At 35.0% G+C, this 14,125-nt stretch overlaps 1 protein-coding gene and 1 non-coding gene across 5 annotated transcripts in view; one reads left to right on the top strand and one right to left on the bottom strand.

The window, feature by feature from the left end:
- DOCK7 (dedicator of cytokinesis 7) overlaps window positions 1–14,125 on the bottom strand; it is a 206,915-nt gene that overhangs the window by 11,740 nt on the left and 181,050 nt on the right. For 2 of the 4 annotated variants that reach the window (XM_045835467.1, XM_045835469.1), the window contains 6 exons: window positions 12,674–12,832; window positions 11,903–12,003; window positions 10,561–10,753; window positions 9,005–9,148; window positions 6,205–6,336; window positions 4,675–4,689 (listed from right to left, as the gene is read on the bottom strand). In XM_045835467.1, coding sequence (XP_045691423.1) covers window positions 4,675–4,689; window positions 6,205–6,336; window positions 9,005–9,148; window positions 10,561–10,753; window positions 11,903–12,003; window positions 12,674–12,832 — 744 coding nt within the window. The remainder of the gene's footprint in view (window positions 1–4,674; window positions 4,690–6,204; window positions 6,337–9,004; window positions 9,149–10,560; window positions 10,754–11,902; window positions 12,004–12,673; window positions 12,833–14,125) is intronic. The other 2 variants (XM_045835468.1, XM_045835470.1) reach the window with 1 other exon arrangement.
- On the top strand, window positions 2,004–2,110 carry LOC123816593. Its single transcript, XR_006785299.1, has one exon. It is a non-coding gene; the product is annotated as a U6 spliceosomal RNA (small nuclear RNA).

Here is a 14,125-nt window from a genome sequence, read left to right as displayed (position 1 = left end):
CCATCCACTCACATATTTCAGTGCCTACTATGTGTCAGCAAACTCTTCTAGACATTTGTGATGAATCAATGAACAAAAGAGACAAAGAGAGTGGTCAAGATTGGTCTCATCGTGAAGGAAGTGGGAGTTACTCATGTGGATCTCCAGCAGAAGTGGATTCCTGGCAGAGGATAGAGCCAGTGCAAAGACCCAAGGGCCGAAGCCTACCTGATGTGTTTGGGGAACAGGAAGGTGGACTGTGTGAGTGAAGCAGATCATAGAGGTAACTATATGGAGTTACCGGAATTGAAAACGGGGCGGGGTGGGGGGGGGTTAGAAAATGAATGTGTATACTAAAGTGGAGGAGGAAGCAGCAAAAGACGAAACATTAAGAGTCTGAGTAAATTTATTTTCAATTTAGGTCTCTAGTGTCAAACCACTGACCCTATCAGGTTCATGAAAGCATAATACATGGCTTCATCTTTAGGAAAAACATCACTTCATCTTAATTTCCTTTTCAGAGTTTTGGACTATAGGATGATATCTGTTTTTCCTGTGAATTTTTAAAAAATCCACTTTCCTATAATCTAGCCTATGTCTTTCTAACATTATTTTCTCTTACTGTTACAAACTCTTTTAAAATTTTCCATCATTTCCACACTTCAACTTATTCTTTGTTAGCAGTTCTACTTACTGATTCTAGTCTTATGGGTGATGAAACTATGTCCCACACAAGGTAATCTACCTATTCATCCATCCACGTCTCTAGTGGATGAAATCCCTTATGACAAATGTATCTTAAAGCTATTCTAGTTTCTTAAATCTGTATTTCATAAGAAACATTCTGTTGAGCTGGTTATATTCTTCCACAATGACATTACTTCTATAACTTATTTTATCCTCACCCAATTATTTTCCACTATCCTTCCTTCAAGTTAACTGATTTCCATATAGGCACACCAATATTTCACACAGTGGTAATTCCCTTCCCTTCTATTAGATACATTCATCTTAAAGAACATATTCACTTTTACCAGTTTATTCAGCCACAGATCTTAACTTGGGAACCTCTTAGATTTTATTAACCAAATTATGTTAGGATTTCAAGTAATAGTAAAAATAATGATGATGATAACAATAAATGTAATAACAACAAAAATAATAATCTCCAACATTTTTGAGTACTTAGCATATGCTAGACACTGGCTACCCACTTTATATGCATAATGTCAATTTTTATCACAACACTGAGCTGGGCATTATTTCCCACTTCATTTTAGGATAAGGAAAAGTAATTTGTCTGAGTTCACACTTGGGAGACCATACTGTGGTGGAGCTGGGAGTTAAATCCCAATATATTTGACACCTTAGTCCAGGTTCTTGTTAAAGCTATATAATCCATACACTCTACTGGTATACAAACACTAGGACATATGTATATATACCGTCTTATATTTCTCTGATGTTTTCCTTGAGGATTTGTGAGAATTTCCTTGAATAATTACTTGGTATTTCTCTCCCATGTTTTGTCTTCCTCTAACTTATAACACTGTCCTCTACTGTAAATACAAATTGTCTACTTCTGAATATAAATTGATCATTATTTGGTAAAGAGATAAATTTATCCTTTAAAAATGAAATACACAAAATGTGAGGTTATAAAAATTCCATATAGCCCTAGCTGGTGTGGCTCAGTGGACTGAGCACCAGCCTGGGAATCAAAGGGCCGTCAGTTCAATTCCCAGTCAGGGCACATGCCTGGGTGGTGGCCAGGTCCCCGGTTGGGGGCACATGAGGGGCAACCACACACTGATGTTTTTCTCTCTCTCTCCTTCTTCCTTCCTACCCCTTCCTAAAACAAAAAGTAAACAAAATCTTTAAAAAAGAAAAATTATTTAAAAAATAAAATTAAAATGTCCATATAGAAGCTCAAAATTTTTTTAATAAAAATTATTTAAAATGCAATCATAAGAAATGGTTAAAACAAATTTTATTTTCTATTATTTAAAAAAATAGACTAGAGAGTGCTCATTTTGGCAGCAAGTACACTAAAATTAGAACGATACAGAGAAGATTAGCATGGCCGCTGTACGAGGATGACACGCAAATTCATGACGTGTTCCATATTTTTGAACAGTAAAATGACAACAAACTCACAACTATCAACAATCGAACCTAAAAAAACAAAAGCCAAAAACAAAAACGAACTAAGCAAACAACTAGAACAGGAACAGATTCACAGAAATGAAATTCACATTGAGGGTTATCAGCAGGGAGGGGGATGGGGGGAGTGGGGGTAGAGGTACAGGGAATAAGAAGCATAAATGATAGGAAGAAAATAGACAAGGGGAGGTTGAGAATAGTATGGGAAATAGAAAAGCCAAAGAACCTATATGTGTGACCCATGGACATGAACTAAGGTAGGGGAATGCTGGTGGGAGGGGAGTACAGGGTGAAGAGGAACAAAGGGGAGAAAAAATGGGACAACTGTAATAGCATAATCAATAAAATATATTAAAAATAGATTGGGGAAAAGAAACAAATAAAAATGAATAGTCATCAGCCATCAAGGCACTGAAACAGTCATAGCAGATTAGTAGCCACCACGATTCATGAAGGGTTCATGATTTGCTATTTTGCATGGTAAATACTTTACAAATTAATTGCTAACTGTCAAGTTTTAGAGTTACCTTTTACATACAGTATACACAAACCCATATTCCCGAAAAGCTCTGCCAACTGAAACAATTTGTACCAAATCAAGGAGCATAATGAAAAATGAAACACATTGCTAATATATAAGCCCAGAAGGCTTTTCCTACAAACCAACGAGTCATTCTACAATGAATCAATTATTCTTACTGAATTTAAACCCAGTGAGAGTTTTTTGAGACTACTAGGAAATTAGCTAGGAATCATAGTTTTTATAGAAAAAATGAAATTACTGAAGTTTTCCAAGTCAAAAAGAAAAATATTCACAAGATAGAAACTTACCACAATAGACAATAGTAAAAGTAGGGAGTAGGGTCAGCAACCAGGGGCAAGAGAGAAGAGAAAACAGAAAGCATTTTAATTAGGGAAATTTCAAAACAAATAAGCAGCAAATGGTAGCAAACACATTTTTAAAATGCAAGCATCCATTTAAGTTTTACAAGGAAAAAAGCAAAAAACAAGCGTGCAACAATCTTAGAAGCTACAAAGCTAAAGGTCCAGTGAAAGGCAGTGACAAGATATAAACAAGAAAATAAAGTCTGTGTGACTTTTACCATGCAGTAATAAACATGATGACAGAATGATATTAATGTCATAACCAGTGAAAATTGTACCTTTCAGGGGTCGATTTAGCATCAAGCAGACTATTAATAAACTGCTCAGAGGTTTCCATATATCTTCTTTTATGCTTACTTTGCAACTAATTCCATTTTGACAGGAAATCCATAAGGAGCTTTATCACTCATAGATAACCATGGCAAGTCTCATTATATATGTCTTAATTAGACCCAGAAATGAGGGATTCCACAGTAGGTACTAATAAGGTCAAACACATTTAATCTGGAGAATTAAGGTAGATGTGAAAGTACAACAGCAAAAGGTGGGAACCAATTCAGAAACGGAAGAAAATGCAGTAGTAACATTTATTCCTAAGGTTTTCGATTTGGATCCCAAAACAAGGATACAAAACCAAACAGAGAAAGCCTAAGCTGTTCAGTCAACATAAACTTGACTTCCAAGTGAGAGGCAAAGCACACAACTTTACAAGTATACCTAGTTTTATATAAATCTGATTTATTAATACCTTGCTTTACCTCATCAAAATAAATTAAAATGCATTTTATAGAATTCTTTCCTTTACAGAAAAAAATTAAAACAATGGCAATCAATTTCTTCCTGGAATTTTTCAGGTAAGATTTTATTTATATATAACTTTTCATGAGCCTAATCAGTTACAACACAAAAGGAAGCACACATAGTTTTCATTAAACATTATCATCAAACGCTGTCAGAATATGTGGTCAAATTAAATTTTAAGTTCTCTCAATCTCTTTATTCCTCCCTCCAACAAAATTTAAATGACAAAAGTGAATTTATTTCCTCAACAGAGCTTAAAGTGACTCTTTCATCAATTCTAAGATGCACATTTTTTGGCCCACATTTTAATGTCTCTGTAGTTGGCATTCACCTTTCAACTGATAGGATGTTGTGGTTTAATACAGAGGTTTCTGGTTTTTTTACTAAAGGCATACAAAATAAAGGTATGTCTTACAGTTGATGGCATCTTAGAGCAGATGAATACAGTATTTTTCTATTTACACCTCTGAGCAATAACATATAAATCGACCTCTGTAAAATGAGGTGAAACAACACGGTTAAAAAAAGAAATCTGTGTGTAAATGTTGATGAAAGAAAATGCTTCAAAGGATAAAAATGAACTAACGTGATGACAAGTGGCTCATTTACCAAAGAATCTCATTAGTGTAACATGGATTTCCATGCACTACCTACACCTCTTAATAATAAATTAAAAAAAAAACCCATACATTATTTTAACAAAATTTCTTTGGTTAATGAATTCAGTTGATAGCAGATAGCAACAGAATGCCCACAGCTAGCACATGTGGGCAAAGCATCGGCATGAGAAATCTGATCAAGTCAATCAATCTATTAGTGTCTTTAACTAACTAAAACATTACCTACCTCCCAGCCAGTACTCTGTATAATAAAAAGTAAAAAAGGGCAGGTCATAAAAAAAAAACTGTTTAAAAAGAACAAAAAAAGGCCAAAGGAAGTTCAGTAGTGTAAAGATACCATATACGATAAATTCTTCTCCATAAATAGAAAACACTAGGATATTTTTAAAGACCATATTCTTCCCCTTTTAAGAGCTCTGACAATTTTATAAATTGTTTTTCAAAACCTAATAACTAAATTTCACCTTTTAAAAATGAAATTTCAAACTGAAAGTACACATTTTTTGGGGAAAGAAAACCAATTGCTTGTTCCTTATTTGCATCTAAATTACAACTCTAACTAAACTCAGCTATACTTCACTGAACTACCCAGGGTAAGTTGGAATAGAAATTGCAATTTTGCTTAAATACCTGGGGTACAAATACATGAAAATTTCTTGGAATCTACTTGCTCTAGATGTTCCAGACCTGACCTGTATAATTTGCAGTTTACAGCTCTAGACGCTTTGACAGTATGCATATAACTGCTTGTAAAAAAGACCCACCTGTTATGATTATGAATCCTAGTAATTCTTCTGGAATTTCAATATTTTAACAGATGACAGTAAAATTCTGGCATAACAGTATAGCAGCCCTATTTTAAGACTTAAAGTTTTCAGATTGTATCAATTCATCTAGAACAGCCTAGTCCATGGCAAGAAAGTGGAGGTCAGGCTGAGAGATGATAAAGTAGGACTAGTACTGAATACAAAAGCGGATATTTGATATTCCACTTCCTCTTAGATACCCCAGTAACAGATAACAGCACAGGCGGTACAGGGAAGGAGCAGTGACATGGAGGAGGAGAAGGCTCAACAGGATGCTTCAGACTATTTAAATGGAGCCAAGGATTTAGTTTCAGGGACATCGACTACTAATAATCTAATTCATTTTTAAACCAAGTTTATTTTGATTTTAATTTTTGTGGTAATATGAGGATTCCATAAACTGAAATCATACTATTATAATTGAATAAACATAAGACAACCATTTTATTCATTATATTCATATTAGAAATATATCAAAGGATGACTGAATGGAAACATCTAAGAAAAACAGTTCAGTTGAAATCACAAAATACTAGGGGTTTATTAAACTTTCACATCATTTAATAAAAAATAAACTTAAATATAAAAAACTTTTTGGCAGCAAAGGAATAGAAATCAACTTAAAAATCAGATTCATAATTATAACTCAGTGTGAAACAGAAAATAACTCACAATTTAAAAAAATTTGGCAACTACTATGAATTCCAAAAAGTAGAAAAAGAAAAGCTATGTGTAAAGTTCATGATGATTTTTATCTACTTTATGTAAATTCATTTTTCTGTTAATAAACCTTGCTTTGGTCCTGAACCATCATTTTGACACTGTTCATTTGTAACCTGATTAAAACGGTCATTCGATGGGATCTAGTTTGACATCAATACAATGCATCACACTAATGCTTCTAGACAGTTTTCTCCATTTACACTGAAGCTAGAAATTGCAATCATTACCTGATGAACAATTTTGCTGAATGCTTCCTGAAGTTTACCATGAATTGTGGATAATTTCTTTGCGTCCCGATTAGCTTCATGAATAGGAATAAGTACTTTGTACACCTCGTTAACTGCCTCATACATGCCAGCCTATAAGAAAAGATATTGCTTTCTTTTATACCACTAAGAAAGTAAATACTTACAATTTATAAGTCTACAATATTGCTGCTAAAGCAATACCACTAAGGCTTTTCCAAAAGCACATAAAAACAAATAATATTAATTTTTAATTTTATTAAAGCTTAATAAAAAATTTTTGCACAATATATTGTCTCCTCTAGATGGATGGATATACATGTAAGTTTGAATGTGTGTACATTTAACATACATACACACATATGTATATTTATATAGTTTTGATCTTTTTCTTAAGTCCCTTTAACATTCCCTATAAAAATGGCTTGGTGATGATGAACTCCTTTAGCTTTACCTTGTCTGGGAAGCATGTTATCTGTACTTCAATTCTAAATGATAGCTTTGCTGGACAGAGTAATCTAGGTTGTACATTCTTGCTCTTCATCATTGAATATTTCTTTCCAGTCCCTTGTAGCCTGCAAAGTTTCTTTTGAGAAATCAACTGACAGTCTTATGTGGACTCCTTTATAGGTAACTATCTGCTGTTCTCTTGCTGCTTTTAAGATTCTCTCTTTATTTTTAACCTTTGGCATTTTAATTATGATGTGTCTTGGCATGGGCCTCTTTGTGTCCATCTTATTTAGGACTCTCTGTGCTTCCTGGACTCATCTGTCTATTTCCTTCACCAAATTAGGGAAGTTTTCTTTCATCATTTTTTCAAATACATTTTCCATTTCTTGCTGTTTCTGTTCTCCTTCCAGCACCCCTATGATTCAAATGTTGGTACATTTGAAGTTGTCCCAGACATTCCTTACTTTAGCCTCATTTTTGGGGGGATTCCTTCTTCCTATTGTTCTGATTGCTTGCTTTTTCCTTCCTTATGTTCCAAATCATTGATATGATTCTTGGCTTCATCCACTCCACTGTTAATTCCCTGTAAATTTTTCTTTATTTCACTTAGTGTAACCTTCATTTCTGCCTGGGTCTTTTTTATGCTGTTGAAGTACTCAATGACTTCCTCGAGCATCCTCATAACCAGTGTTTTGAACTCTGCATCCAATAGATTGTTTATTTCCATTTGTTTCATTGTTCTTCTGGAGTTTTGTTCTGTTCTTTTATTTGAGCTATATTTCTTTGTCTCCTCATTTTGACAGCCTCTCTGTGTGTGTTTCTATATACAGGTAGAGCTACTTTAACTTCCTGTCTTAGTAGCGTGGCCTATTGAAGAAAAGCACACCCATAAGTTGGATGGGGTGGAGCTTTAGGTTATCACAAGGATGGGGCAACCTGTGTGAACCAGATTGATAGAGTCTCGGATATGGTGTCACTACTCTTTGGCTGTGTGATGCATGGCTCAGAAAAGGGACAATGGCCACTGTCTGGCCTCTGGAGTTTTGTCTGGCAGGAAGCTGTCCCTTGGCACTTGCCCTGATGCCAGACACTTCAGTTTCTCCCTGTATGCCACAGGTGCCCTTCCAGCTGCTGGCCTGGTAACAGAGCCCAGAGGGAGTGAGTCTGTGTAAGTCCTAAATCCGTTGCAAGCCCCTTAAGGGGAGACTCCCAAGAATTCTGCAGTTTTTCCACTGCCCCAACTCTCACTGGTTTTCACAGCCAGAAGTTATGGAGACTTATCTTCCTGTAACTGGAATCCTGGGCTGGGTGGTCTGGTGTAGGCTGGGATCCCTTGCTTCCGAGCTATCCCTCCTTATTATATCTACCACACATGGGTGTGGGACTGCCCGTTTTGCATCTCCATCTCTTTGACCCTCCTACGCATCTGGATCAATGTGACTTCTTTAATTCCTTGGTGTTGGACTTACAGCTCAATTTTCTGATGATTCTGGATGATAGTTGTTTTTGTAGTTTAGTTAGAATTTTTGCTGCAGTTGTGCAAGGAGGTGTGCTGTGGTTACCTACGCCTCCATCTTAACCAGAAATTCAACAAATATTTAAGAACGTGATAAGCAGAGTATGTGCAAAACAGATTGAAATGTAATATATGGTCTCTGCAGTTCCAAGTTCCCAAAATTTCTGGCACACATGTAGGAAACAAGGCTCCAGGTCAGGGCACTCACTGACCCTGAGTCCCAGTTCTTCCACAGGTGCTGCAGCTGAGCAAACTTACTGGTGACAATGATGAATGTAGACAAATTCACAGCCAGGTCTATGATTTACTTCTGCAGGGAACCAAGACATTACAGATCTTACCAAGTGTTAAGGAAGTGGCTGGGCTGGCAGCTCCATAAGCCTGCACCCCACGCCCATGGGGTTCCACCTAGAAGCCGAGTGCGGAACTGGGGGCAGCTCTGCTAGAACTTGTCAGACTGGGAAAAGACAAAACCAGTTTCAAGTGCACATATACTTGTGCAGTGAGAATGGGGTACTCCAGATAGGTCAGCAGTGGGTACTTGTAGTAACACTGGTATTCCAGAAACACCAGGAACCCTGCCAACTCCAGAAGCAAACTCAGGATGCTGAGGTCCCATGAGCTGCATGCCACCAGCAGGGTGGAGATGTGAGGCAGCTTGAGTGCTACACGTCTATTCATACATATTTCTGAAGGTACTTAGAGAAAACTGTTGTAAAGGAAAAGCAAGATCATAGGCAGAGAGAATAAATATCCACATCACTAATAATTCAGAGATACGTAACTGGGGAAAGAGAATGAACAAGAGTTATCTACCATAGAAAAAGAAGCAGCTGCTTGTTCCAGTAATCCCACAAGTCCTGACTCAGTAAAGTACTTTCCAGAGCAAATACCTTCTTCATCTGGAGATACCACATCATCTGAGACTGCAGACTCTTCTAAAACGTTAGATGAAATATTCTAGGGAGAAAAACATTGAAAAAAAGTTTTGAAATGTAATTAATTTCTTAGCATGAAAGATGTGTATGAAAAAGTAATTGAAGATAAAATATAGTTATCAGCCTAGGTTAAAAAAGGGGTAGTCAATACACAGATAAAAGACAAATCTCCCAAAACCTTCTGTATTTTGAAGGTGATAATCAAATGAAACACCACCGCTAGATGACTTTTCCATCAATAAAAAGTTATGAGAAAGAAAACTTTTAAAAATCATGGGCTAAGGAAAATAGTAACTTGGCATAGGACATCTAAGGAGACTTAAAAAGTATTTAATTGATCTTGTCAAAACTCCCTATAAGGGAAATTAAGGTACAAAAAATGGTTTCTCTGACTTGCCCAACATACACTGAGTTAATCAAAAGACTCAATATAATAATAGCCCCTTTACTCCCAGTATGATTGGGATCAGCCATTACTTCTAAAAAAGAAGTGATACATATGTACCGTAAATATTTTATTTTAGCTTAAACATTTACAGTAGATATATACTTATTTGTCAAATTTTTTAAAGTAGGTCTAAGGTCTTTATGTATGGGCTTCCAGATCAGAGTTCCGTGTAATTTCTCTTGACTAAATATCCATAATACAACCACCACTTAATATATTCAGCTTTGGTTTCTTTAGAGTAAAAATTTAAATTTCAAAAGATTATCAAATTATCCTGGATTTCAGGGAGCTTTTCCTGCAATCTTTTATATTTGGTCTAAAATTAACAACAGGTTTTTTTTGAGATTCACTTTTATCAAGTCTTTGCAAATCATTCAACTTAGTTTTCAGAGAAACAATAACTCACTTTCTTTTTGCATTCAGATTTCATCAGAGGACATAATATTTAATATAAAACTTGAAATTTTCCGAACCTGGCATTAACAGGTTTTTAAGAAAAGCAACTCCTAACTGACTCTTGGTAAATAAGGAACTCAACTAGTGAGTCAGAGGTATGTGTCTACTAAATAGTTTACTAGAGAGTAAACTATCACCCAACACATGGTATTAGTATATTTTATATAAGGAATGCAGGCCGTTGGTTTATCTGGTATGTTAAGTAAAAACCAATTAAGTGTTTCTACATAATTCTGATTCTCAGTATTTTGAGTGTATTCCATAGATGCCATGAAGTACATAGCAGTATAGGCAAAGAGAATAAAAATACACAGCACTGATCATTCAGAGGTAAGGACACGTGGAAAGAGAATTAACAGCAAGTACTCTTTAAAAATATATTAGTGACAGTGAAATGTTAATTCATCTCATGAACACACTTTCCATCTTTATGCTTTCCTTAGAAAGTGAGTTAGTCTAGACACCAGTGAGGAAAGTCAAAACCAAAAATGGACATACCTTGATTTAATGTAAATTAGGCAGATTCCTACCTGAAATGTTACACACCCCACAGGAAGATATTTGCGGTCCTCTAGCATGCTCAAATATTCAGCAACAAGTGCTGCTGAGTGGACCAGGCACTGTGCAGCTTCGGCGTGATTGCTGCGTTCAGAGTGTTTGCCAGCCATGTTCTGCAACCAGGTCAGTCGCAGATCTGGGGAGGTCTGGTAGCCCTTGGCAATTCTAATTAGAACAGAAAATTCTTCCCAATTAGTATTTGCTTCTGAAGCTGAAGGGAGTTTAGATTGCTTGTTCAGTGTTTACCTACAGAGGTTTCTGTTATCTAACACAACCTATTAAGACAAGTTTTTCAGTGGTATGGAAAAGTCTTTGTGTATGCTTAGAGAAAATAGCTGTGGGCCAATGGAATGGGTAATAGCATTTTTTTTTTGGAGTAGGGCACCAAAAAAAGAACATGCCATATTAAAATATGATCTTTAAAGAAAACGATCAGTAAGGGAAAACTATGAAAATTTGTGTGTCCAGCTCTGGATAGTGTAGCTCAATAGATTGAGTGCTGGCCTGTGAACCGAAAGGCCACTCACTGGTTTGATTCCTGGTCAGGGCACATGACTGGATTGCAGGCCAGGTCCCCATTAGGGGGCATGCACGAGGTAGCTGATCGATGTTTCTCTCACACATCAATGTTTCTCTCCCTCCCTTTCCCTTTCTCTAAAAATAAATAAGTAAAATCTAAAAAAATTATGAGTTCATTATGGAAACAATAAAGTTTTATATTAAAAAAATTATAAAAGTTTCATTGCATCACCTTTGTTTAAAAAAATATTTGCTTTATTTGTGCCTTTAAAGAACTCTAGAACTCTGAAAAGAGAGGGTCATGTGTCAAAAAAAGTCTCAAGTTTTACTACATCTTTCAACATATAACAGGAATTATAAAATTCTCAAAATGTGCCCTGAGAAATATTATTCTATAGGAATAAACATTATTTAAAGTCAGGAAAGTTAATATTACTGTAAACATTAATACATGATATTTTCTTCCTAAAGGACTGACTTTTTACATTTAAAATACGGTTCTTCGGCCTTCCTAGGAAGTCTAGGGCACAGGATGCCAAAGTGTTTGATGTGTTATAATTATTTTAAAAAACTCTCTTGTTTTTGATAATCCATAAATATATTGAACAACTATGCATGGTGCTTAAAAGGAGAAGTCACATAAGGGATCTGAAAAAGCAGCCTGGAAAAAGTACATTATGACTTTTCAATCTATCATTAAAAAATGACAATATTTGTGTATTTTTTTAATCTAATGTTTCCTGTGTCTTACTGATTTAAGCCCATTATATAAGGTATAAGTGAATCAGATACTACCTGTACATTAGATCAATTAGCATTTCAGGATCCTCCTGGTGTTCCTTCATTTTGACAGTGTCAGAGAGGATCATATGGAGATTGAAAACCAAATCTTGGACCTGTGGCAGAGAATTATATGAAAAACATTCTTCAACTGCCATTCATTCACAATTACTAAATTAGTTTGGAATATATTTCAGATAAACATTTTAAAATTTCAAAGCAAATAATATGATATTGATACAGTTAAGAGTATGGGAATGCCAGGGTACAGTGGGTTAGGGATACAAAACTTTATACAAACTCCTCATCAGACCGTTTTTTTTTTTCGGTTCTCTCACCTGAAACAGGTAGAACTATAAGTAGAAATAATATATAGGCATAGTGTAGATACAAGAAAAGAACACAGAAGAAAATTCTCTCCTATGTTTCTGATTTTCCCAAAAGGTAGTTTGTAGAAACTTTAGTTTTTAAATCAAATTACTATTTCAATAATAAGTGGGAATGTTTTTTATCACAAAGCTTTTTTTGGTCCACACTGCCTAAGTCTATTATTCTTTTTTGTTACAAACACAGAGAATTAAACACTTTTTATTAACCAATCCAAGAAGAAAGAGTAACTTATTGAAACAAAAGAAAATTCAGTCCCGTCTATGGCATATGATATGTGAATTGAAAGAAAAATATAGGTTCCTCCAGTAAAAAACAAAGTTTCATTTATCAACTTAGAAAAGTGCCTATTTTTACAATCCTATTTCAATTAATTTTTGAAAAAGTGGCATTTCTAACCTGATCAGGAAATGTTGTTTCCCTCAATTCCAGATCTTCCTCAGCATATGTCAATATAGTCTTCAGAGAACGTCTTAAGAATTCTTCATTAAAATTCTGAGATGTGCCCACCAAGGAGGATAGCGACATGGTTACTTGCATTTTAACCCTGGCAAAGTTCTGTAACGGAATTGTTAGATTATAATTTAACACAGGAAAGTTTAAAGAAATGAGTAATTTTTTTACTTGCTAAAAAGGTTAGTTAATAAAAATACTACTCTTAGCAAAATATTTTTTAAAAAGTAGTGAGATACACATGTTGAAATGTTAAAAAATTAAGTGAATGGTGCTATTATTCTTGTAGTCACTCAGGCCAAAAGTCTAGGAATCATTCTCCCCTCATCATGCATACTATACATCCCATTCACACTATCCCCTCCTCTGTTTTATTCTGTCCTTTCTCCATTCCCATTGCCACTGCTTTAGTTTACACCCTTTCCATTTCTTACTTGAATTAGTATATTTTGCTGTGTATAATGTGCACCCATGTTTTTGGCCCAAACTTTCAGGGGAAAAAAATCTTTAGTTTTAATTTTCTAATTCAATTATTTATTTACTTATATTTAGATACTTATTTTTTGTATTATAAGGGATTTTAGCTTTTATTTTTGAGCTACGGATATTGTTATTGCTTTCTAGAGTTATACTTTTAGTGCATAAGCATAAATAAAAGAACTAAAAACATCTACACAAATACAGAATTAGTACTACCCATCTATAATGCACATCCTTATTTTTGCCACAAAAATTTGGGCAAAAAAGTGTGCATTATATACAGCAAAATACAGTACTGTAAGAATTTCCTAACTGATCTTTCTGCCTTTTTCTCTTATTCCCCAAGTCTATATGGAAGCGTATAGCAAGAGAAAAAAATTTATAAAATGCAAATCTAAACACATCTCTCCTCAAAATATTCCAATGGCTGAGTATAACTCTGAGGAAAAAATTCAAGTATCAATTCAGCAAATGTGTCAAACTATATGGTGGGACCAAAAGTACAGTAATAAAGAAAACATGTATCTTCCCCATGATGGCTTAGTCCAGGCCTTTTCAATTACAACTTCATCTCTTACAATACTCTCTATTCCAACCATAACCATCAAGAATGCTAAAAAAAGTATCTTTTTTCTCCATTTTCTTCTTTGTCTCCATGCCTTTCTAATCATGTACAAAGCTCTATTCACCTACTTATCCATCTAATTAGACAATTTTTCATCCTCAATTCAAGCATCTCTCCTTCTGAAAACCCATCCCTGAGTGCATAAGCTATTTCCCTCTGTGCTCATAGTTATCCCTGTGCCAACCTCTCCTTATATTAACAGCAGTAAACATTATTCAGCATCTCTTCAGTGTTAGTTACTGTTGTGTTTTACTTAATATTAATTTATATAATCTTCACAAAAACATCTGAAG

This window comes from Phyllostomus hastatus, unplaced genomic scaffold (genome assembly GCF_019186645.2).
Source record: "Phyllostomus hastatus isolate PE091 unplaced genomic scaffold, TTU_PhHast_1.1 phas_contig_209, whole genome shotgun sequence".
In the NCBI taxonomy this organism is placed as follows: domain Eukaryota; kingdom Metazoa; phylum Chordata; class Mammalia; order Chiroptera; family Phyllostomidae; genus Phyllostomus; species Phyllostomus hastatus.
The sequence above is the reverse complement of the archived record's forward strand: the minus strand, read 5'-3'. Positions and strand labels throughout refer to the sequence as shown.